A 22,923-nucleotide genomic window follows, 5' to 3' on the forward strand; every position below is an offset into this window, starting at 1 on the left:
TTTTCTTTCTAAATATATTAACACAAAGCTCTGCCATTGCATAGTAATATGGCTGTTTGGTTGAGGAACGGCAGGGATCGGATACAGGGAAGGTACAGAATGCCCTATCATGGGTAGTAATACGGCCAAGCCCGTTCTGCTAACATCAACTCACTTGGGTTCCAGGAACTGTACACATTTGATCTAATTAGTGGAGAAAATGTTTTACTGATGGCAAAATCATATCACGAGTCTGTATACTAACATAGTATGGGACCCTTGTCTTTTAACACTGCTTAAGATTCATTCCCATAATTTCCATTACATGTAAAGTTTGTCTCACAGCCTTTTAAGTATTTGAAATACATTTAAACCTTTCCTCTCTAATGTCTCAGGAACTATGAGCTGCTTTCTAGCAGCTCTACATGTCATTGTGAAAGCTGGTTGACTCCCCTTAATAGATTACAAGCAGCCAGTAGGTGGGAAGGATGAGTACTGCTCATGGACACAGTAGCCTGAACTTTTTCACTGTCTCTTTTCCTCTGCCTCAAAGCAGGAAGATCCTGCTCCAAATCAGTCAGTACTACCCAGATAAGGGGAACATGAGATTTTACACTTACCAATCAAGTATTAACACGCAAGGGTCTTTGTCTGAATGTGTATAAAAGGTTTGTGAAATTTGTGTAAGACAGTCTTTTGTACCAAGGTACAGGCTCTCGTTTTTCTGCAGAATAAAGCATTTTTCCTTATCCCTGTCAGGCTTTTAATTGGCTCTCAGCTAGGCAGACCTGATATTTCGGTAACAGTTTCTGGCGACTCCAGACGGGACTCTCCTAGCTCGGACATTGGACTCCGGACAGCTGCGGCGAACTAGGAGCGGCGCCACTGGGGTGCTTAACCCCTCTTCCTCACTTCTCCGCAGCCCCTGGGGTTCGTGTCCGATAAGGTGAGCCCTAATAGGATAAGGAAATACTATCTGGTTCTGGTTAGAGGCGGGCCTCTTATCTGGTTATCTGGTTCTGTTCTGTTTAACCGGTTACTGTTGTTTTTCTGCTCTGTATACATTTGGGCGTTAGGAGTGTGGGCAGAACTGAACCTCTCGTTCGTAATTCCTCGGAGTGGAAGCCATGCGTGCGAGGAAGCTCTGAGGTTGAATTGAGATCCTTCTGTCCCGTCCCCTGTAGCGGTCAGTGTAATAGAAGTAGAAAAACCTGGATTAGACTGTAATTCCCTCTGTTCTCTGTGTAATTCTCTTTTCTGTTTGAGTGTCAGCAGACAGACTGGTGGGTCTCTGGGTAAGCCCTCTGAAGGGGTTTGGATTATATGTCAAATAAATGGCCTTTACCAGGTGTTCAGAAAGGAATGTTAAGAGGAAATTGAATAGTTAAACACCAATGGACTATGCGTTTTTGCCAAGGTGGCAAGCCTCACAAGGGAGGACTTGGGTAGTCTTGTGAGTAAGAATGTTTAAGGGAAGAGACCAGGAAGGGTGTGGGGTTAGTTGAGAAGCACATCCTCCTAGCTAAACTGGTAGTGGAACAAGTTGGTGCCCATGGAAGGGGCGGTTCAGCGAGAAAAGCAGGATCGGGCCCAGGGGGGCAGGCGACAGACAGAGAGATTGGAAAACAGGTTGGAAATTCTGAGGGTATAGTGGAAGGAAGGAATAAGTAAGTGTAAGCATGGGGATATCAAATACCCAGGACAATATCTTGAAATGGTGATTTGAGTTGATAAAAGTGGGTGTTGGGAGACAAGCAAGTGATTTAAGGAAGAGTGAGAAGTTAACTCTGTAGTTGCTGGAGGGAACAGCAGTTGAACTTTGTAAAATGCTAAAGAGGAAAGTTCTTGGTGTCTTTGAAATGTTTATAAATAAACTCAGGCAAAGAAATTATTAGATTGCAATCATTTGGCTATGAACAATTTAGCTGAATTAGCTAAAGAAATATATACAGTGCTATGTAATTGAAATTTTATTAGGCTCTAAGGGTCACTATAAGTAGTGATCTTTTCTTTCAGTGTTTGAAAGCAGGAATTAAAAGTAAAAAGCAATCAAAATTCTGGTAAAGTTAATTGTGTCCCTTTTAAGGTAAGAACCTTTAAGCTGTGGATAGCTTTGGATCCAAAAGCAAGCCAGAAAGCATCTGTATTAATGCGAATTATCTAACTGATAAGGTAGAAGCCACTGAAACCTGGGCTGCCTATGAAACTAATACAAGAAAATATGGGGTAATTCCTCTGTTTTGCCTGAAATCAACAAGGGTATTTGTATATTTAAGTAATGATTGACTGCCCAGAAGGGGTAGACCTTTGTTTTTTGTCTTTCAGATAATCAGAGAAAACTGATGCCAGCTGAACAGCATTCAACATATAATGCATTTACTGGCACAATCGAAATTATGTTTTGTGTTCTATGTTTTGTCTTGTGGTGTTTGTCTCGTGGCCAGAATTGTTGTGTTTAGTGTTTTCATGGGATGGTCTGGTTTGAAATCAGGCAGAGGGGTTAGATTGGAATGCAGATACTTGTTTTATTCAACTTGGAATACAAAGTGTTTGGATAAATCAGGAAAATGTGATATACTAAAGTCTAACACATTTGCTTAAGTAAAAAAAAAACAAACACTTCATTGGCCAAATCTTTTAATTAAAAATTGTTATTAAAATTTGCATACCAACAGTTTTTGGGAGCAAGGACATGAAAGGTTAACCCACTCCCCATATTGTACATGGGATCCTTCTGGCTACCTCAGATTTCTAGCCAGAGGGCTGGGGATGGTGGGAAGCTATTGGACTAAAGGTTGTACTGAATGAATTCCTCAAAGTGGGTGTGCTTGTCCTGGCTCCAAAGCTCTGTAATAAAGTTATTTTAGTGGAAGGGTATATGTGGCATACATTAAATAATAAGACTAATGTACTGTATAATGGCAATGTTTTCGTTGTTAGGAAAAGGTGTATGAGTGAAGAGTGAAAGTTTCCTTTGTAGGTTAAAAGAAGCCAAAAAGGGAGAAGGAAAAAAGAACAGAATGAGTTAACTGGAAAGAAAAAAAATAATAGCTAGCAGACTGAAGATAAGACACTGGCTCCATTCAAGGACACTGCTCACAGCTAAGACTAAGCTAATAACTAAGAAAAGCGGGGGCGGGGGGGTGGGCTTGAATGTGCCCAAGCAGCTATGAGATCTGCAAAACACTGCCAGGCACTAATGAAATGTGTTAGGTTTCTTTTCTCACAGGTAAAGAAGCGCTACCCAAAGACCCTAGCAGCCCTGCCACTCCTTGGAATCAGGAGACTGGATCAATGTAAAGGTCCACCAATGAAAGACTGCTCTGGCTCCACACTGGAAAGTCCTGCTAACTACCAACACCACTGTGAAGTGCCAAAGACTGACTGCTTGGACCCATGATTCTCACTGCAAAAAGACCCCTCCACATCGGCTGAATTCTCTTCCTGATGATTAGCCTATTTCTCCTTCTAGCTCCACTGTGCCTTCTGGACAGCAGGGAAAAAGTACAAGGTGAAGTGCTAGTAACCTCTCCCTTGTCCACTGACAGATCTACTGTGCCTTTAAATTTTTCTAGAAGAATCAAAACCATTGCAGGGTAATGTGCTGGTAACCTCTTCCCTGTAGGATGCTGAACCATGACTGTTTTGGGGAAGAAGAAGAAACACTCACTCCACTAAAATTGCCAAAGTCCAGGGATTCCTGACTAGAAAGGACATTAAAAACTGACCCTGGTGAAGAAACAAAGAATTATACACTGGCAGAAAAAAAAATTGTGGGACCCATGCTTAGGATTGTGATATTAATTGGATTTTGGGGTTTGTTCTACAGGCTGCGCCCTGTGTTCTGGATAAATCCTTCAGTATGTATTGCTCTCCCTAATTGGATTTAAAATGACAGGTACCACAGGCACCTTGTTGCCCCTGCCATCTCCCCTGTTACTCTGTAATACTCCCACTCCTAGGCTATTAATGTCAATGCTTCTTGAAAGTACCTGAGATTAGTTAAAGGTATACAACGAACAGATGTAATATAGTACTACACCAAAAAGATATGTATTAGGATATCAAAGGACTGTGATTAATACAACACTAGGGGCTGCCATTAGATTAGCACAACAGAGGGCCTGGGTTATTTCCTCTGGAAGAAGAGGGACCTGACCGGATCCCTATGAGATGGGGCCAATAGCGCAGCAGCCATTTGGAATATTATTAAAAGCCAAGAACATGATAAGAAATCGGGCCAACTAGAAAAGGCCACTAGCCTTATTTCTGGAGCTCAGCTAACCCAAGTACAGGCTGGAGTTGGTGAGTTGGTGTTATTTCCACCCTTAGTTCTATGACCCAGAAGTTACTAACAGAGATGGTATTGAATATCACTGAGGCTGGGAAGGCATTGCAGTGGAATCTAGTATGTTTAGAAATTCAGGATTTCTTGAATGACCAGCTGATGGCCATTCAGAGTAATCTTGAGCACCAGACTTGGCCCACTGCCCTTACAGACACATCAGGAGTACCATCTGATCTGTGGTCATGGAGACATATTTGGACACTTTCTGAGTGGAAGTGTGGACATTCACAGTGCTCCTTCCAAGCATTTGGACCAGTTAGGGGTGTGTGTGCTTCCACATACCGAATCCTGACGGGTCCATGGAGAGGATGCATGTGGGACTGGATTATTCACCAAGACATCTGGGAAATTAAACCACCTGGTATACCTAACTGATTTATAGTCAGTGCCCCAATCCCTTAGTTGTCAGACAAACGGGATTCCATTCTTTTGTCCGTGCAATCATTCCTGAGTTGGGGGCAGCTGAACTAGAGAGAGCAGTTGTAAATAGTTCTGCAGGGCTTAAGAAAAGCAGCTAATGCATTAATAGACGCTTTTCAAAAGTTACAAAAAGAGATTGATGAAGTAGCAAAAGTGGCTTTGCAAAATAGATGTGTACTAGATGCTATAAATGCTGAAATAGAGGGGGCTTGTGCTTGCATCGGGAAAAAATGCTGTTTTTATGTTTTATGATTAATTATTCTGGCTTAATTGAACAGGATTTATAGGCTATTAAGAACGCTGCTGTTATTTTTCATGCTGTATCTCTTGATCACACCTTTAATTTTAAGGACCTTGTCCCAGACCTTGGGTCATGGTTTACTGGCCATTTCCGTACAATTGTTAAATGGAATATTTTCTGTCTGTTCTTCCCATGTATTGTTTGAATAATAGAATGTGCAAAATGTCTGTATAATGCTGTAACCAAAGGTTCTGCTGTCCGTAAGACAACTCAGTACCTGTCTCTTCAGCTTGATCGTAAATTACGTAACGGGCCTGGCAATCTGGGCTTGCCAGGCCTGAAGGGGGGATTGTGAAAGCTGGCTGACCCCCCTTAATAGATTACAAGCGGCCAGTAGGTGGGAAGGATGAGTAATGCTCATGGACACAGTAGCCTGAACTTTTTCACTATCTCTTTTCCTCTGCCTCAAAGCAGGAAGATCCTGCTCCAAACCAGTCAGTACTACCCAGATAAGGGGAACATGAGATTTTACACTTACCAATCAAGTATTAACACGCAAGGGTCTTTGTCTGAATGTGTATAAAAGGTTTGTGAAATTTGTGTAAGACAGAGTCTTTTGTACCAAGGTACAGGCTTTCCTTTTTCTGCAGAATAAAGCATTTTTCCTTATCCCTGTCAGGCTGTTAATTGGCTCTCAGCTAGGCAGACCCGATATTTCGGTAACATTATTAATGATGGTGAACAGGAAAAGGGAATAGATTTAAATCTTCAGAAAATGAGAGGTGAGTTCTAGCATTTGATTTGCAAGAATTAATATGCCATTGCAAGAAATAAGAGCTCAGAAGTCCCAGAAACACTTTGGTAAGCATTTCATGTAGTTCAGCCTTTTAGGTCTGTACACTCCAACTGACTGCTTTGGACTGCTGTTGCACAGTTCAGGTCCAGTTCAGCAGGCCCTAATGCAGCCTTTTCCCATTTCCTCCATTGCCCAAGACTACTAGGAAATCCAAACAAGAATGTTTAACTTCCAAATGAGACAGATGCCAAGAGCAATATATATATATATATATATATATATATATATATATATATATATATATATATATATATATATATATATATATATATATATATATATATATAATGTTGCTGGCGCACCTTAAATGTCCAATTTCTGTTCTTCATGTAGCTGAGCTTCCACAAACAACAAAGCTGAATGACGTGTGCTTTACTGCAAGTGACACTACTGTGTAAAGTATGCAACAGAAAATCAGACAGTAATTTTAGAAAAAGAGGTATCTCATGTCTGTGCAAATACACTGACTTTTATTTGAAGGTCAATCATTTTAGTCATTAAAATGGTGCAAACTATATTAGTAGAGAAATGTGATAATCTCTTCATTATTTGCCTTTCATACTACGAATTTCCATTGAAAACTTCAGCTGAAAGTTTCGTAAGTCACAAGCTCCAGCCTCCATCAATGATAAGCTCATTGCCAGTCATGTAGGCAGACTGAAATCATAAGAGGAAGAGTAAATATCATTTATTACTAATAAACAGAGGAAAAGGCTAACAATTATTGAAGTTAGTTAATTTAACAAAAACATTTCCTCCATCTCCACAAATACAACAGTGGCTCTGAAAATTTCAAAGGATTAAGCACCTTAAAAACTAAAACCTTTTAGCTACCACACTGGGCGGTTGCAAAGTGACAAATCATTATCACATGGCTTTAGGACTTCTGACTCTTACAGATGGTAGGCACAAATGTGTCATGGAGAGACCAAATGAATGCTCAGAAGGTGGAGTTATGACATCTGGCCTGCAGCCATATCACTTGGCACTGAGAAAAAGACAGTTACTCACCTTTGTAACTGTTGTTCTTCGAGATGTGTTGCTCATATCCATTCCAGTTAGGTGTGCATGCCGCATGCATGTTCATCGGAAGATTTTTACCCTAGCAACACTCAAAGGGAAGGCAGGGCGCCCCCTGGAGTGGCACCGCTATGGTGCCGGATATATGCCCCTGCTGACCCATCCACCCCTCACCATTCCTTCTTGCCGGCTACTCCGACAGTGGGGAAGGAGGGCGGGTTTGGAATGGATATGAGCAACACATCTCGAAGAACAACAGTTACAAAGGTGAGTAACCATCTTTTCTTCTTTGAGTGCTTGCTCATATCCATTCCAGTTAGGTGATTCCCAAGCCTTACCAAGGTGGTGGGGTAGGAGCGAGATGTTGCGGAATGTAAGACCGCGGAGCCAAAGGCGGCATCGTCTCTGGACTGCTGGACCAATGCGTAGTGTGATGCAAAGACCAGGTAGCCGCACAACATATTTCCTGGATGGGAACATGGGCCAGGAAAGCGGCAGATGAGGCTTGAGCCCGAGTAGAATGAGCGGTGAGATGGCCAGTCGGAACGTGAGCCAAGTCATAGCATGTCCGGATACAGGATGTCACCCAAGATGAAATCCGTTGGGAAGAGACTGGCATGCCCTTCATGTGCTCTGCGACAGCTACAAAGAGCTGAGGCAAACGTCGAAAGGGTTTGGTCCTCTCGATATAAAAGGCGAGAGCCCTGCGGACATCCACAGTATGCAGCTGTTGTTCCCGGTGCGATGAGTGCGGCTTAGGGAAAAAGACTAGTAGAAAGATGTCTTGGTTAACGTGGAAGGCAGAGACCACCTTAGGGAGGAATGCCGGGTGCGGTTGCAGTTGTACCTTGTCCTTGTGGAATACCATATACGGGGGATCTGCAGTCAAAGCTCGAAGTTCCGAGACACATCTAGCCGAGGTGATGGCGACTAGGAAGGCTGTCTTCCAGGAAAGGTACAGTAGCGAGCATGTGGCTAAAGGCTCAAAGGGGGAACCCATAAGCCTAGCTAACACTAGGTTTAGATCCCAGGTAGGGGTTGGGCGCTTGACCTGCGGGTACAGCCGCTCCAAGCCCTTGAGGAATCTGGAAACCATGGAGTGAGAGAAGATAGAACTGCCAGTTTCCCCAGGGTGGAAGGCAGAAATAGCTGCAAGATGCACCCTTAGAGAAGAGATTGCTAGTCCCTGCTCCTTGAGGGACCATAAATAGTCCAAGATAAGGGGACCGATACACCTTCGGGGATAAAGTTACACTGAGCGCACCAGTGGGAGAAGCGCTTCCACTTGGCGAGATATGTCGTCCGTGTGGAAGGCTTTCTGCTTCCCAGCAGCATCTGTTGTACTGAGGCGGAACAACGCAACTCAGATTGGCTCAACCAGACAGCAGCCATGCTGTCAGATGAAGGGACTGCAGGTCCGGGTGGTGAAGCCTGCCGAAGTCCTGTGTTATGAGGTCCAGACATAGCGGCAGGGGGATTGGTTCTGCCATAGAGAGGTCGAGCAATAGGGTGTACCAATGCTGTCTCGGCCATGCCGGAGCGATGAGGATTAGTTGGGCTCTGCCCCTGCGGAGCTTGACTAGGACTCTGTGGATGAGAGGAAAGGGTGGGAAGGCATAAAATAGGTGCCCCTTCCACGGGATTAGGAATGCATCTGAGAGGGAGCCCGGGTAGCGATCTTGCAGGGAGCAGAAAACCTGGCATCTCCTGTTCTCTCGGGAAGCATAGAGGTCTATGTGGGGAAACTCCCACTCCGGAAGACAGAATGGAGAATGTCCGGATGGATGGACCACTCGTGAGACAGGAAGGATCTGCTCAGTTGATCTGCCAGAGTGTTCCGGACTCCTGGGAGAAAGGACGCTACCAGGTCTATTGAATGGGCTATGCAAAAGTCCCATAGTTGTATCGCCTCTTAACAAAGGGGGGAGGATCATGTCCCTCCCTGCTTGTTTATGTAATACATGGCCGTTGTGTTGTCTGTGAACACTGCAACACAACGACCCTGTAGATAGCGCTGGAACGCTTGGCACGCCAATCGGACTGCTCTCAGTTCTCGGACATTTATGTGCAACGCCAACTCCCGAGACGACCAAAGGCCTTGAGTGCGAAGATGCCCTAGGTGAGCACCCCAGCCTAGAGATGACGCGTCCATTGTTAGGGACGCGGAGGGCTGTGGTGGATGGAACAGCAGACCTGCACACACCAGGGATGGCGTCAGCCACCAGTCGAGGGAGCCGAGGATGCTCGGTGGAATTGTGATTACAATATCCATGTCGTCTCTGCCTGGACGGTAGGCTGAGGCGTGCCACGTCTGAAGGGGATGCATGCGCAGTCTGGCATGCTTTGTCATGAATGTGCATGCAGCCATGTGACCGAGAAGGCCAAGGCAAGTGCGAGCTGAGGTCATCAGGAAGCTTTGAAGTCTTTGTATAAGTGAGACTATTGCCTGAAAATGAGGTAGAGGCGAACTGGCCATTGCAAGATTGGTGTCCAGAGTGGCCCCGATGAACTCTGTCCTTTGCGTCGGCACTAGGGTAGGTTTTTCCAAATTGATTATCAGGCCTAGACGAGTAAATAGGTCCTTGATGATGCTCACGTGACTGGTGGCCTGTGCCTCAGAGGTCCCTCGAATAAGCCAGTCGTCGAGGTATGGGAAGACATATTCGATGACGATGGAGGGAGGCAGCGACTACCGCCATACACTTCGTGAATACCCGAGGGGCTGTGGAGATGCCAAAGGGAAGGACCGTAAACTGATAGTGGTGATGGTTCACCACAAAGCGTAGATACCGTCTGTGCGGAGGATAAATTGCAATGTGGAAATACGCGTCCTTCATATCGAGAGCGGCATACCAATCTCCGGGATCCAGGGAAGGGATGATGGTCCCCAGGGATACCATGTGGAACTTGAACTTTTTCATGAACTTGTTCAGTCGTCGCAGGTCTAGGATAGGCTGGAGGCCTCCTTTCGACTTGGGAATTAGGAAATATCGTGAATAAAAACCCTTGCCCCTTAATTCCTTCGGTACCTCCTCTATAGCCTCCATTGCAAGGAGTCTCCAAACCTCTTGCAGGAGGAGTTGCTCATGAGAGGGGTCCCTGAAGAGGGACGAGGAGGGGGGTTGAGAGGGAGGGGGTGAAGTAAACTGAAGATGGTATCCAAACTCCACCATGCGTAGGACCCAAAGATCTGAGGTTAATTGGGACCACACAGGGAGGAACGGGAAAAGGCGGCTGTAAAACGGAAAAGGATCCTGGGAGACAATTGGTACACTGCTCTCGGGTGCACCCTCAAAAGTTTGATTTGGGTCCCGCTGTTGGCTTAGTGGGACCGGAACTGTTACCCCCTTGAGGTCCAGACTGACATCTGCGGTTGGTACGACCTCGCCTTCTGGTAAAGTCTTGCCTTGGTCTAGGCAGGGGGTAAGGGCACTGATATCAGGAGTGGAAGGATCTTCTTTAAGTCTGAGGCGTATACATTCCGAGTGAACGCATGATTACGTGATTGTCTTTCAGACTCTGTAGCCTAGGGTCTGTCTTCTGTGAGAATAGGCCCTGGCCATCAAATGGTAAGTCTTGTATAGTGTGCTGAAGTTCAGGTGGCAGGCCTGATACCTGAAGCCATGATATACGTCGCATGGCGATTCCAGATGCGACCGTTCTAACTGCCGAATCCGTAGCGTCCAGTGAGGCCTGTAGAGAGATCCACGCTACTTTCTTTCCTTTCTCCAGTAGTGCTGTAAATTCCTGGCGGGAGTCTTGCGGGACCAGCTCTGTAAATGTTCCTACCGCCTCCCAGGTGTTGTAATTGTATCTACTCAGCAGGGCTTGTTGCTTTGCCACCCTGAGTTGGAGGCCGCCCGTGGAATAGATTTTCCGTCCCAACAAGTCCATACGCCGAGCGTCCCTTGATTTAGGTGCAGGGGCTTGTTGGCCGTGGTGCTCCTGCTCATTGACGGACTGTACAACCAATGAATAGGGAGGGGGGTGCACATATAGGTACTCATACCCTTTGGAGGGCACCATGTACTTCCGTTCGACCCCTCTGCTGTGGGCAGGATGGATGCCGGGGATTGACAGATGGTGTCTGCCCTGACCTGGATCGAACGAACGAACAGCAGGGCCACTCTGGTTGGTGCCTCTGCCGACAATATACTTATCACCGGGTCCTCTACCTCTGCAACCTCCTCTATTGGCAAGCTGATATTCTGGGAGACACGCCGCAGGAGGTCTTGGTGTGACCTGAGGTCAATTGGAGGCGGGCCCGACGATGATGTCCCTGCTACCGCTTCATCCGGAGAGGAGGAGGATGAAAGCCCCGGGACGAGTGGATCCTGTACCGACTCCTGATCCTGAGGGACATCCAGAGCCGGCAGATCGTGGGGGTCCGGTGTGGGGGCAGCCGCTTCCTCCATACCAGCAGGGGGAGGTCGGCTGACAGTGGCCTCTGGCACGCGGTGTTCTGACAGACCAGAGCGTGGTGGCACAGCGGGTTCACCTTGGGCTTGGTGATAAGCCCAAGGCGTCCAAAAGGACCACTGATGAGGTCCCTGGTCCGGGCCGTGGGTTCCTTGGGCGAACCTGCTGTGAGTGTCCGAATCCCCGTAGGAAGCACTGTCCGTATGGGATGATACGGATGGGTGCTGAAAAGGCCACGGAGGAGCTGAGACCATGTGGGGAGCGTCTCTGCGACTAGTCGAACTGTTTCCAGGCAGCACCGGAGAACAGTACCGGGAGTCGTACCGGTACCGAGAGTGAGACTGGGACCTGCTACCGGTGTGGTGCTAAGAGGTCGACCAGTGCCTTGAATCCCTGTGCCGGGATCGGGTGCGAGATGTGCAATGCTGCAAGCGGTGCCAGGACCTGGATCAGTGCCGAGAGTATTGGTTCAGTGATCGGGATCTCGAATGGTGCCGCGAGTACGACCGGTACCTAGATGGAGAGTGGTACCGGGACTGCGAGCGACGTCGGGACCGGGATCGATGACGGGACCGAGAGTGTCTGCGGGACCTTGATAGTGACCAGCGATGTACGGCGGTGCTGGGTGAGGATGGTCTCAGCAGGGCGGGCTTGCCTAATGATTGGACAACCCACACCGGCGGCGCCGGGGGATGAGGCAGCTCCGGCTCTGTCAAGGCAATCAACTCCCTTGCCATAGAGAACATCTCCGGCATGGAGGGCACGATAAGCTCAACCACGGCCTGTGCCAGGAAGCTGGTAGGCACCGGACTCGACGGCTCTTGCGAGGCCGGAATCAACGGTGCAGAAGATGTCGGTGCTGCGGCAGTTGACGGTGCCGGGTGGTCCAAATTAGTTAGGCGCTCTGACTGCGGTGTAGGCACAGGAGCCGCAGGAGTCTTATGTTTCTTGATCCTTGGGGGAGAGAGCAGTGCCGGGCAGGAGCCTGGGCCGGTGATGGCTGTGTCGAGGAGCCTTCACGGTGCCCATGCGCTCCGGTGCGGAGGAGGCACTTGTCCCCAGTGCAGCAGTCGTTGCCGAAGATGGAGGAGTTAGAGCTGCCTCCATCAGGAGCTGCTTGAGACGAATATCCCGCTCCTTTTTCATTCGGGGCTTGAAAGCCTTGCAGATGCGGCACTTGTCTGCAAGGTGGGATTCGCCCAAGCACTTGAGAAAGGAGTCGTGAGGGTCTCCTGTGGGCATCGGCCTATGACAGGCTGAGCACGGTTTGAAGCCCGGTGAACCGGGCATGGGTCCCGGTACCGGGTGAGGGGAGGGGGCTAATCCCTGATCCCTCTTAACTATATACAATAACTACTACAAAGAACTAATAAAACTAACTAGAACTATAGAGTATTGAACTATATACAGAATAACAATTAGAACGAGCGAATAGCTAGGGAGGTGGAGATCAGCTAAGCCGCGCTCCACTGTTCCAACGACCGACACGGGCGGTAAGAAGGAACTGAGGGGCGGATGGGTCGGCAGGGGTATATATCCGGCACCATAGCGGTGCCACTCCAGGGGGCGCCCTGCTGGCCACTAAGTGTTGCTAGGGTAAAAATCTTCCGACGAACGTGCACGCAGTGCGCGCACACCTAACTGGAATGGATATGAGCAAGCACACGAAGAAGAATCATTAATTCTTAAAGCTAAGCAGGGTCTGACCTGGTTAGTAAGTTAGAGGATCAATCTACAAGAAAAACCCAGATGGTGGAGGAAGCGGTGTTGTTGATTGAGTAGGGGGTGCTCTTTCCTCTGGATCAATATCAAACCATATTGAATTCAGATCTAATACTGAAGTCCTGACCACATATGGGCAAAGATCCAATTAATAAGCAGCTCTACCAATAATATCAGACTGATAGGATTAGTTTCTGTGTGGCCAAGATGAACTTTGAGAATGTGACAATTGATATAAATATTGGAACACAAACACTTTTCTCAAGCGATTCTGCGGGGCTCAAAAAGATTGTCCTGTCTACTGGGCAATTTCTATGGCATCTAGTCCTATTACGTGTGCTGTTAAACTAGTGTTGGTGCTATTTGTGGCCAGGTTTGGGTCCACTATGTGCCCTTACTACATCCTCTGGATTTAGCCTCTCTAGACGGGGAGGGTGTGTAGTTCAGATACTTGTAGCAGAATAATATGTTCCTGCATCTTCATTTTACATCATCACTTGAGGGTGACTGATTGTTCTGAGGATGATTCTGGCTCCAAAAAGTTATAATTATTATTTATCCTTCCCTGAGAGATCTTACTATCTCACCCAAACATTTTGTTTTCATATTGTATTCAGGTTACAGATCCACTGACCCTACTGTACTGAAGGTGGTGTCACTTGTGGTGGAAGCAAAGCAACTTTGTGGGGGGCAATGGAAAAGGACTCCATACCACCCAGCCCCCTACAGAACTGTGCCATGCACAGCCAGTTTGTTCAGAATGCATGCAATGTCCAGAATATGGTCCTCAGTAGATAATGACTTAACCTTCACTTTCACTGCCCAGAAGTAGTTCACTGTTTGTATCTTGGGCTAGACTCAAAGTATGTCAGTCTTCTATTACTGCTGTAATCCGTCTCCAAAACTGTGTAAGCGTCTGCAAAATAGCTTGCCTCTACTGAGAAGTGACAAGATGGGGTGGGATTCTGTGGTTCACAACACATTTTGTTGTACAGTACTTACTTCATCAGAGGCCAGATACACAAAGAGGTGGGCCACTTCTTCAGCAGTAGCCATTCTACCAGTCTTCTGTCTAGCCAGAAAGTCTTTCAGGGCCTAGAGAAAACAGAACATCCCATGTATCACCGCTATACACTGAAATATGTAGCCATGATGACTTTGTGCTACATTAAAAAGCTATGTGGTCAGACGGCCACAAGCTCATAACATGATTACTATGCAGATCGTACATATGATGCCCAAAGAAAATACTGGCTGGGTGACTTAGGGTACATCTTCACAGGGATAAAAAATTGTGGATAGTCTGGGTCAGCTGACAGAGGTTCACAGGGATTGGGCTCCCTGGCTGAAAAACTGCTGTGCAGACTTTTGGGCTTGGGCTAGAGCCTCAGCTCTAGGACGAGAGCCCATTGTCTGACCTGGGGCAGCCATGGCCATGCTGTGGGTCTTTTATCCCTATGCTGGTAATACCATTAGTGGTCTAAGCTTCAGAGTTGCAAAACACCTCAGTACCCTGGAACCAGCGGTTTAAATTCCAGTAAGGTCGACTCAGCCATTTCTCCTTTTGCAGCAGACAGAATTCTGTGCAGAGGTCTTGCAGATGAAAACCTAAGAACTCAGCTGAGTGTTTGCCAAAATTTTCCTCTCCTTCACTGTTGTGTAGTTTACAGCACATCAGTTTGTTGCTGCCATATGTCCAAGAAGTGGCTCTATTGTATTGGTGCTGTAGACATAGTATGTGATTGTAAAATATTTGGGAAGGTCGCAGGATGAAATGCACTGTGGTTTTCTTTAGCATAGTGTCATGGAAGGACCTGCTAATGCCACTCTGGGCACCAGGTGACCAAGCAGGTAAAGCACAATCACTGCTGTTGCTAGTCTTGAATACTGAGATTTAGGCAGAAATGCTGTTCAGTTTTACCCAAATTCTTTAACATAATTTATATTTGTGCATGCACACAGCTAAGTAGCCTGCTTACCTGTTCTGGGTTGGGCCTGGCTTGGATCCTCTCATGTAGAGATGGAGTGTCAACAGTTCCTACGCAAATGTTCAAAATTAAAAAAAAATACTCCACCGCACTGAATGTGAGCAGTCATGACAAAGGACTTCATCACCATTAATCCCATTATTTACACACTGCCATGGCTGTAGAGGACTTCATAATAAGATTGGGATAAAGTTTTCAAAAGGGTCTAAAAGATTTAGGACTCTAAATCCCACTGACTTTCAATGAAAAACAGACTCTTAAGTGGCTGAGAGTCATTTCTGAAAATGGAACTTAGTAGCCTAAGTCATAGAAGTACTTTTGAAAAAATGTTACCCACAACTAACAAAAAAAATGAGCAACATCCCTTCCCCAGTGTTTACAGCCTATGCCTATGAATGCAAATAGCAAAAATGTTAAAACTGCCTCACTATTCTGGATAATGACAAAGAGAATCTTTATACTGAGAGTAATCTACGCAAGAGGACACTAGATGATTTATTATCATAAAGTATTTTTATGGCAGCTCACTTCCTTAAGCAATTTTACTGTACTGATCATCACCAGGGATAGGTGATGCAGCTTTGTTTGATGCCACTGAATGTTCACAAATGAGAATACAAATCAATAGTTCAAAAATAGATTGTTGCATTCTCTTGGCTTAGAGAGATACTATAGTCGTACAACGTGGACTTCTAGCTACCTATCCCAGGGTATCCTCCTATTCCATTGCAGTGACTAGGCACCTATGTGGAGAAAGATCAGCACAAGAGATGGGGTTTCATTTGAACTCAGAGGTTACCACTAGCTTGAGATCAGCTTTTAATTGCAAAGAGTTTCAGAAATGGTCCTTGGTTTGTGTTGTATTTTATTTCTCCCCAGTGTTGTTGTGAGACGGGAGGAATGGAATTAAGTGGGAAATCAGTGCTGTGATGAACTAGCCAGGCAATACTTGAGAAATGTCTGGGAACAGCTTCAACCTTTATATTCTAGGCTATTAAGGATCTTCTACAGCAGCAGGACTAGCTTTCTCCCTTGGCATTAGTAAATAAATTAGTTTTTACTGGGCTGCTCACGTAACACCAACAGGCCCCACTCAGTGGTGGGCGCGATCTAACCTAGGGCCTTTGGAACTTACTGCATGAGCCTCTACTGCATGGGCTAAAAACCAACTGGCTCTTAGGTACAGCTGTAGAGCAGACTCACTTTATCTCTCTCTCTAAGTGGTCTGAGTTTCACTAGATGGGACAGAATACCACACCCAGGTGGTGTGTGGGTTACACTCACATTTACATAATTCAGGTGTTCTTTGATGTGGGTTTGTTGCTCAGCTTTAATGGGCGTCCCACACATGCATAGAGAGGAAAGCATTCCACAAAATTAATAGTGCTTGATTTGGCCAATTAAAAATTATTTTAAGGGAGCAGCAGTCCTCCAAGATTGCCTCTATCCTCCTTTCTGTTGCCGCTCTTTCCCAAGGTACCGCTCCCCTCCCATTATACGGACCTATTCCCTGTGTCAAGGAGGAAGGATGAAGCACCTTCTTGAATCTGTGTTGGTTTCTTCAGTTGGCTATAGATGCACTTCAGACCAATATAAGGTGCTCCTTCCATACCATGAACTGAACATGCTGCCTGTCCCGGGCTCCTAGGCTCTAGTATGTGGGTTATCTGTTTGTTAATTATTAAAAGGGGATGCTGGTGGGATGTGAAGAACCATGCACAATTCATGGCGTGCCAAGAGGTGTGCAGGTTTTCTGATTTCTCACCCAGAGTTTCACCCCAAGTCCTATATGAACAAACCCCCAAAGCTCAACAGGAAGCTTAGATGAAACCACAAAGTTTATGCCTGTTTTCAAGTTGCAAAGACATTGAGCTTTGCATGGCTGCAGCAGAAACCCCAAACTGGCCTAAAGTCACTCAGAACAGTACCAGTGTTTTACATATGGTTTGTGAACCTTCGGGGGATGGACTTACATAGGCCCTGAGCACCTACAATTCCAAGTGAAGTGAGAGGAAACAGCTGATGCTCATCACCTATGAAAATCAGGCCTTTTTCCCCGATTTCGCCAGTTTGGGGTTTAATGAAACCCCACTGCAAAACACTATTAAAATACACATTCACAGCGCTAGTTTTGATGCTTAAAAATAAAAAGCAGGTTAGATTTGGTAGGTGTGCACGGACACACCTGTGGTATGTGTCCTTGTGGTTGCCACTGCCATACTAACTTCCCTACACTCTCACCAGGCATGCCAGCCCACCTCTCTGGCTTTTACATTACCTAGATCTAGTCACATCCAGTTTTGTTGCACAATAGCAAGGCATCAGGAATGAGGCAATTGTACTTTCAGCATTCCTAATCAGCAACTGAAAGCACCACTTCCCCCTTCATCCCCCAATCTACTTCTCCAAGTTGCAACTTTCATGTCCAGATAACAACTGGTATAATACACCTTCAAGATACTCTGGGCATATGTAGGTGTCCTTTTGTAGGCCACAGAGATTGGAATGCTATAAAAATAGCGATTCTTAATTTTACATTTCAGGAAATGCCAGAAGAAAGTCTTAAATGTGGTTTCTCCCTTGACTGCTGATGCCTTCAGCGGCTGTTTGCAGGTGGTTGGGCTGTTTTCAAGTTTCATTTTCTATCAACAACCTCAAACTAAATCTGGAGCATTAAGTAGGCCAGGTGGCGTGTAGCTTTGAGCTAATGCTAAAGACAAACCTGTGTTTTTTCAGTGTCAGCTCCAAGTTTACAAAATGCTGCAAGGACTTACTTACCCGGACATATGCAGTTGCATCTGATGCCTTGTCCAATGAAATCAGCAGCTATGGACTTGGTTAGACCAATAATTGCTGCCTTTGAAGTACTATAGACACATCGGTTTACAACTCCTGAAAGAAGAGGTTAGTGTTCGGGTAACATGAAGATCAAAACACATGGTCACATTCCCATATGAATCTGCTTTTGGGCTCTAGAACTTTCAGGATGGCATCTTCTTGAGCAGAGGATGAATGACAAGCTGGCTAGAGCGCTGATTGCTAGACAAAGGAATCTGCATGTGTAGAGTGCCGTTCAAGAACCAGGATACAGCAGTGTACTGACTAATAGCACAGAATGAAAATATCTGAGGAAGTGGCCTAGGAAGTTTATTTTTAAAAATTGCATAAAGATTTATAAAGGAAAGGGAAAGATCTGCCCCTCACACACACAGCTCTTGTTGGGTAACCCTTATGCAGTTGGTACGAAGGAAGCGATAAAAACCAAGAAAAATGATATATGTGGCATGGTACCACTACATGAGGCAAAAGACGGTTACTCACCTTTGTAACTGTTGTTCTTCGAGATGTGTTGCTCATATCCATTCCAATTAGGTGTGTGCGCGCCGCGTGCATGTTCATCGGAGACTTTTTACCCTAGCAACACTCGGTGGGCCAGCAGGTCGCCCCCTGGAGTGGCGCCAGTATGGCGCCTGATATATACCCCTGCTGGCCCGCCTGCTCCTCAGTTCCTTCTTGCCGGCTACTCTGACAGTGGGGAAGGAGGGCGGGTGTGGAATGGATATGAGCAACACATCTCGAAGAACAACAGTTACAAAGGTGAGTAACCGTCTTTTCTTCTTCGAGTGCTTGCTTATATCCATTCCAATTAGGTGATTCCCAAACCTTACCTAGGCAGTGGGGTCGGAGTGAGATGTTGCGGACTGTAAAACCGCTGCGCCAAAAGCGACATCGTCTCTAGCTTGCTGTACCAGCGCATAGTGTGATGCGAAGGTGTGCACAGAAGACCATGTGGCCGCACGATAGATTTCCTGTATGGGGACATGAGCCAAAAACGCGGCCGAGGAAGCCTGAGCCCTGGTAGAATGGGTGGTAAGGGGTCCCGTTGGCACACTGGCCAAGTCGTAACATGTCCTGATGCAGGACGTGACCCAGGATGCGATACACTGGGAGGAGATTGCCATGCCTCTCATGCGTTCCGCTACTGCCACAAACAATTGTGGTGAACGCCGGAAGGGTTTAGTTCTCTCAGTGTAGAACGCGAGAGCCCTTCAGACATCCAAGGAGTGGAGCTGTTGCTCTCTTCGGGATGAATGCGGCTTTGGGTAAAAGACTGACAGGAAGACGTCTTGGTTAATATGGAAGGCGGAGACGACCTTAGGGAGGAACGCCGGGTGCGGTCGCAGCTGTACCTTGTCCTTATGGAACACCATATACGGAGGGTCCACGGTCAGAGCCCGAAGCTCCGAGACTCACCAGGCCGACGTAATAGCGACTAGGAGGCCACCTTCCAGGATAGGTACAGCAGCGAGCATGTGGCTAAGGGTTCGAAGGGGGGCGCCATGAGCCTGGTTAGAACCAGGTTCAGGTCCCAAGTAGGGGTAGGCCATTTGACCTGAGGGCAGAGTCGCTCCAGGCCCTTGATAAATCTTGACACCATTGGGTGAGAAAATACGGACTTGCCAGCCTTGCCTGGGTGGAAGGTGGATATAGCCGCGAGGTGGACGCGTAGAGAGGAGATCGCCAAGCCCTGCTGCTTGAGAGACCACACGTAGTCCAAGATGGTGGGGACTAGCACGGCGAGTGGGTCATGGCCGTGCTGACTGCACCGGTAGCAGAAGCGTTTCCATTTCGCTAGGTAGGTTGAACGCATGGAAGGCTTCCTGCTGCCCAACAACACTTGTTGTACTGCATCAGAACAGCGCAACTCAGACTGGCTTAACCAGCCAGGAGCCATGCAGACAGATGGAGGGACTGTAGATCCGGATGGCGCATCCTGCTGAAGTCCTGCGTGATCAGGTCCGGCCAAAGAGGTAGGGCAATCGGATTCGCCAGGGACAGATCGAGCAGCATGGTGTACCAAGGCTGCCACGGCCACGCCGGAGCGATCAGGATGAGGCAGGCCTTGTCTCTCCGGACCTTGATCAGGACTCTATGGACAAGAGGGAAGGGCGGAAAGGCGTAGCAAAGACGGCCCGTCCACGGTATGAGGAACGCGTCCGACAGGGAGCCCGGGGAGCGACCCTGCAGAGAGCAGAACACCTGGCATTTCCTGTTCGATCTGGAGGTGAACAGGTCTATCTGGGGAAACCTCCACCTCTGGAAAATGACATAGAGGACGTCCAGACGGATGGACCATTTGTGGGACAGAAAGGATCTGCTCAGGTGATCCGCAAGGGTGTTTCGCACTCCCGGGAGAAAGGAGGCCACTAGATGAATAGAGTGGGCTATGCAAAAGTCCCACAGACGTATTGCTTCCTGACACAGCGGGGAGGACCGGGTCCCGCCCTGCTTGTTGATGTAAAAGACGGTTACTCACCTTTGTAACTGTTGTTCTTCGAGATGTGTTGCTCATATCCATTCCAGTTAGGTGTACGCGCCGCGCGTGCACATTCGTCGGAAAACTTTTACCCTAGCAACTCAGTGGGCCGGCAGGTCGCCCCCTAGAGTGGCGCCACCATGGCGCTCCATATATACTCCTGCCGGCCCACCCGCTCCTCAGTTCCTTCTTGCCGGCTACTCCGACAGTGGGGAAGGAGTGCGGGTGCGGAATGGATATGAGCAACACATCTCGAAGAACAACAGTTACAAAGGTGAGTAACCGTCTTTTCTTCTTCGAGTGATTGCTCATATCCATTCCAGTTAGGTGAATCCCAAGCCTTACAAAGGCGGTGGGGTCGGAGTGAAATGTGGCAGAATAAAACTGCCGAGCCAGAGGCTACAGCCTCTCTTGACTGCTGAACCAGGGCATACTGCGAAGCAAAGGTAAGGACCGAGGACCAATGGAGCTTCGCGACAGATCTCGTGGGTAGAAACACGAGCCAGCAAGGCGGCAGATGAAGCCTGAGCCCTGGTAGAATGCACGGTGATGTGGCTTGGGGAAATATGAGCCAAATCAGAACAAGTGGGGATGTCCGCCATCACCCAAGATGAGATCCTCTGAGAGGAAAACAAGCAAGCCCTCCCTTTGGCCCGCTACCGGGGCAGAGCTGGGGCGCCTTAGGCAATGATTCTGTGAGCACTCCACAGATGTCCAAGGAGTGCAACGGTTATGCCCATTGCGTTGAGCTGTGGGTAACATGAAAGGCCAAAACACCTTAGGGAGGAAAGCCGGGTGCGGTCACAACTGCACCTTGTCTTTGTGGAACCTTCGTAAGAGCTCTGATCTCAGAGACCCGTCTGGCCAAGACTAGGTTGAGGCCCCAGGGCGGGGCTGGGCGGCGCACCCGAGGGTGCAAGCGCTCCAAGCCCTTGAGGGACCTCGAACCCATAGAGCGTGGGACACTGAACGTCCATCTTAGCCTGCTGGAAGGTAGGGACGGCTGCTGAGAGTATCCTCAGCGATGATACCGCCAGATCCTGCCGCTGAAGGCCAGAGGCAGGCCAAATAGAGGGGATCGAGACCTCAGCAGGAGCAAGATCGAGCGTACTGCAGCTGTAAAGGAAACGCTTCCACCTGGCTCGGTACGTTGACCAGGTGGAAGGCTGCCTGTCACCCCAACTCAGGTACGCAGGAGCCACCGTGAGGCGAAGAGGCTGCAGGTCCGAGTGACGAAGCCTGTCATTGCCCTGAGTGATGAGGTCTGGGCTGACAGGCCGAGCAACGTGGTATGTCAGTGCTGCCTGGACCACTCTGGAGTGATCATGATGACGCACGCTCCGCCCCTGCGGAATTTGAGCAGGACGTAACGAACCAGTGGGAACAGCGGGAAGGCATAATGCAGTTGGCCGTTCCACGGTATCAGGAATGCGTCCAAGATCGATTCCGAGGAGAGACCTTGGAAGGAGCAGAACACCTGGCATTTCCTGCACTCGCGGTGAGCGAACAGGTCTGTGTGAGGAACCATTTCCACTTCCGGAAAGCGGGACGCCTCACATGGGGCAGAGTGATGACTCGTAAGACAGGAAAGACCTGCTGAGTCAAAGAGATAAGACGTTCCGAACGCCTGGGAGAAAGGACGTCGCCAGCTCCATCGAGCGGGCCATGCAAAAGACCCGGAAATGGATGGCCTCCTGACAAAAAAGGGGGGGGAGGACTATGTCCCCCCTGAATGCTTATGAAGCACCTGGCCATTGTGTTGGCTGTAAACACCGAGATACAACGGCCTCGCAGCTGCCGCTGGAACCCCTGGCATGCCAGGCGGACTACTCTGATTTTTGGGGCATTAATGAGGAATGCCAGCTCCCTAGAAGACCGAAGGCCTTAAGCTCGGAGGTGACCATGAGCACTCGAGCAGAGAGATGATGCGTCCGCCGTCAGGGGCAGTGAGGGCTGGGGCGGATGAAACCGCATCCTGTCCACACCAAGGAGGGGGTTAGCCACCACTCTAGGGAGCCTAAGGCGTTCGAGGGAACGGTGACTACCATGACCATTGGCTCCCTGTCCAAGCGGTACGCCGAGGTGGGCCGGACTTGGAGAGGACGGAGGCGGAGCTTGGCGTGTTTGGTTACAAACTTGCGGGCAACCATGGACCCAGGAGACTGAGACAAGAACGAGCTGAGGTCGTTGGGAAAGCCTTCAGACCTCAGATGATTGATGCCATCGCCTAAAACCGCAGTTGCGATAAGCAGGCTCCGGCTAGGTAGGAGACCAAGATAGCCCCTAGGAAGCCCAACCTCTGCGTGGGAACCAGAGTGGATTGCTCTATAGTAATCATCAGGCCTTGATCTGTGAATAAGACCGTGACGATGCCCACGGCTGAGTGGGTTGTGTGTCAGAGTCTCCTCGGATAAGCGAATCGTCCCAATACGGAAAAACGCATATCCGACATAGCTACGGTAGGCGGCGACTATGGCCGTAAACCGGGAGTATTCACCGCTGGCTATAAAGCGGAGGCATCTCCCGTGCGGAGGGAAGATGGCATTGCGAAAGTACGCGTCCTTCCTATCCAGGGCGGCATAGTAGCCCCCAGGAGGCAAGGATGGAATAATG

At 48.1% G+C, this 22,923-nt stretch overlaps 1 protein-coding gene across 8 annotated transcripts in view; it reads right to left on the reverse strand.

Moving 5' to 3' along the window:
- Positions 1–6,284: 6,284 nt before the first annotated feature.
- BDH2 (3-hydroxybutyrate dehydrogenase 2) overlaps positions 6,285–22,923 on the reverse strand; it is a 35,864-nt gene continuing 19,225 nt past the window's right edge. For 7 of the 8 annotated variants that reach the window (XM_030564470.1, XM_030564475.1, XM_030564476.1 and 4 more), the window contains 4 exons: positions 17,772–17,885; positions 14,985–15,043; positions 14,008–14,100; positions 6,285–6,501 (listed from right to left, as the gene is read on the reverse strand). In XM_030564470.1, coding sequence (XP_030420330.1) covers positions 6,448–6,501; positions 14,008–14,100; positions 14,985–15,043; positions 17,772–17,885 — 320 coding nt within the window. In that variant the 3' untranslated portion in view covers positions 6,285–6,447. The remainder of the gene's footprint in view (positions 6,502–14,007; positions 14,101–14,984; positions 15,044–17,771; positions 17,886–22,923) is intronic. The other variant, XM_030564478.1, reaches the window with a different exon arrangement.

Source organism: Gopherus evgoodei, chromosome 5 (genome assembly GCF_007399415.2).
Source record: "Gopherus evgoodei ecotype Sinaloan lineage chromosome 5, rGopEvg1_v1.p, whole genome shotgun sequence".
Lineage (NCBI taxonomy): Eukaryota > Metazoa > Chordata > Testudines > Testudinidae > Gopherus > Gopherus evgoodei.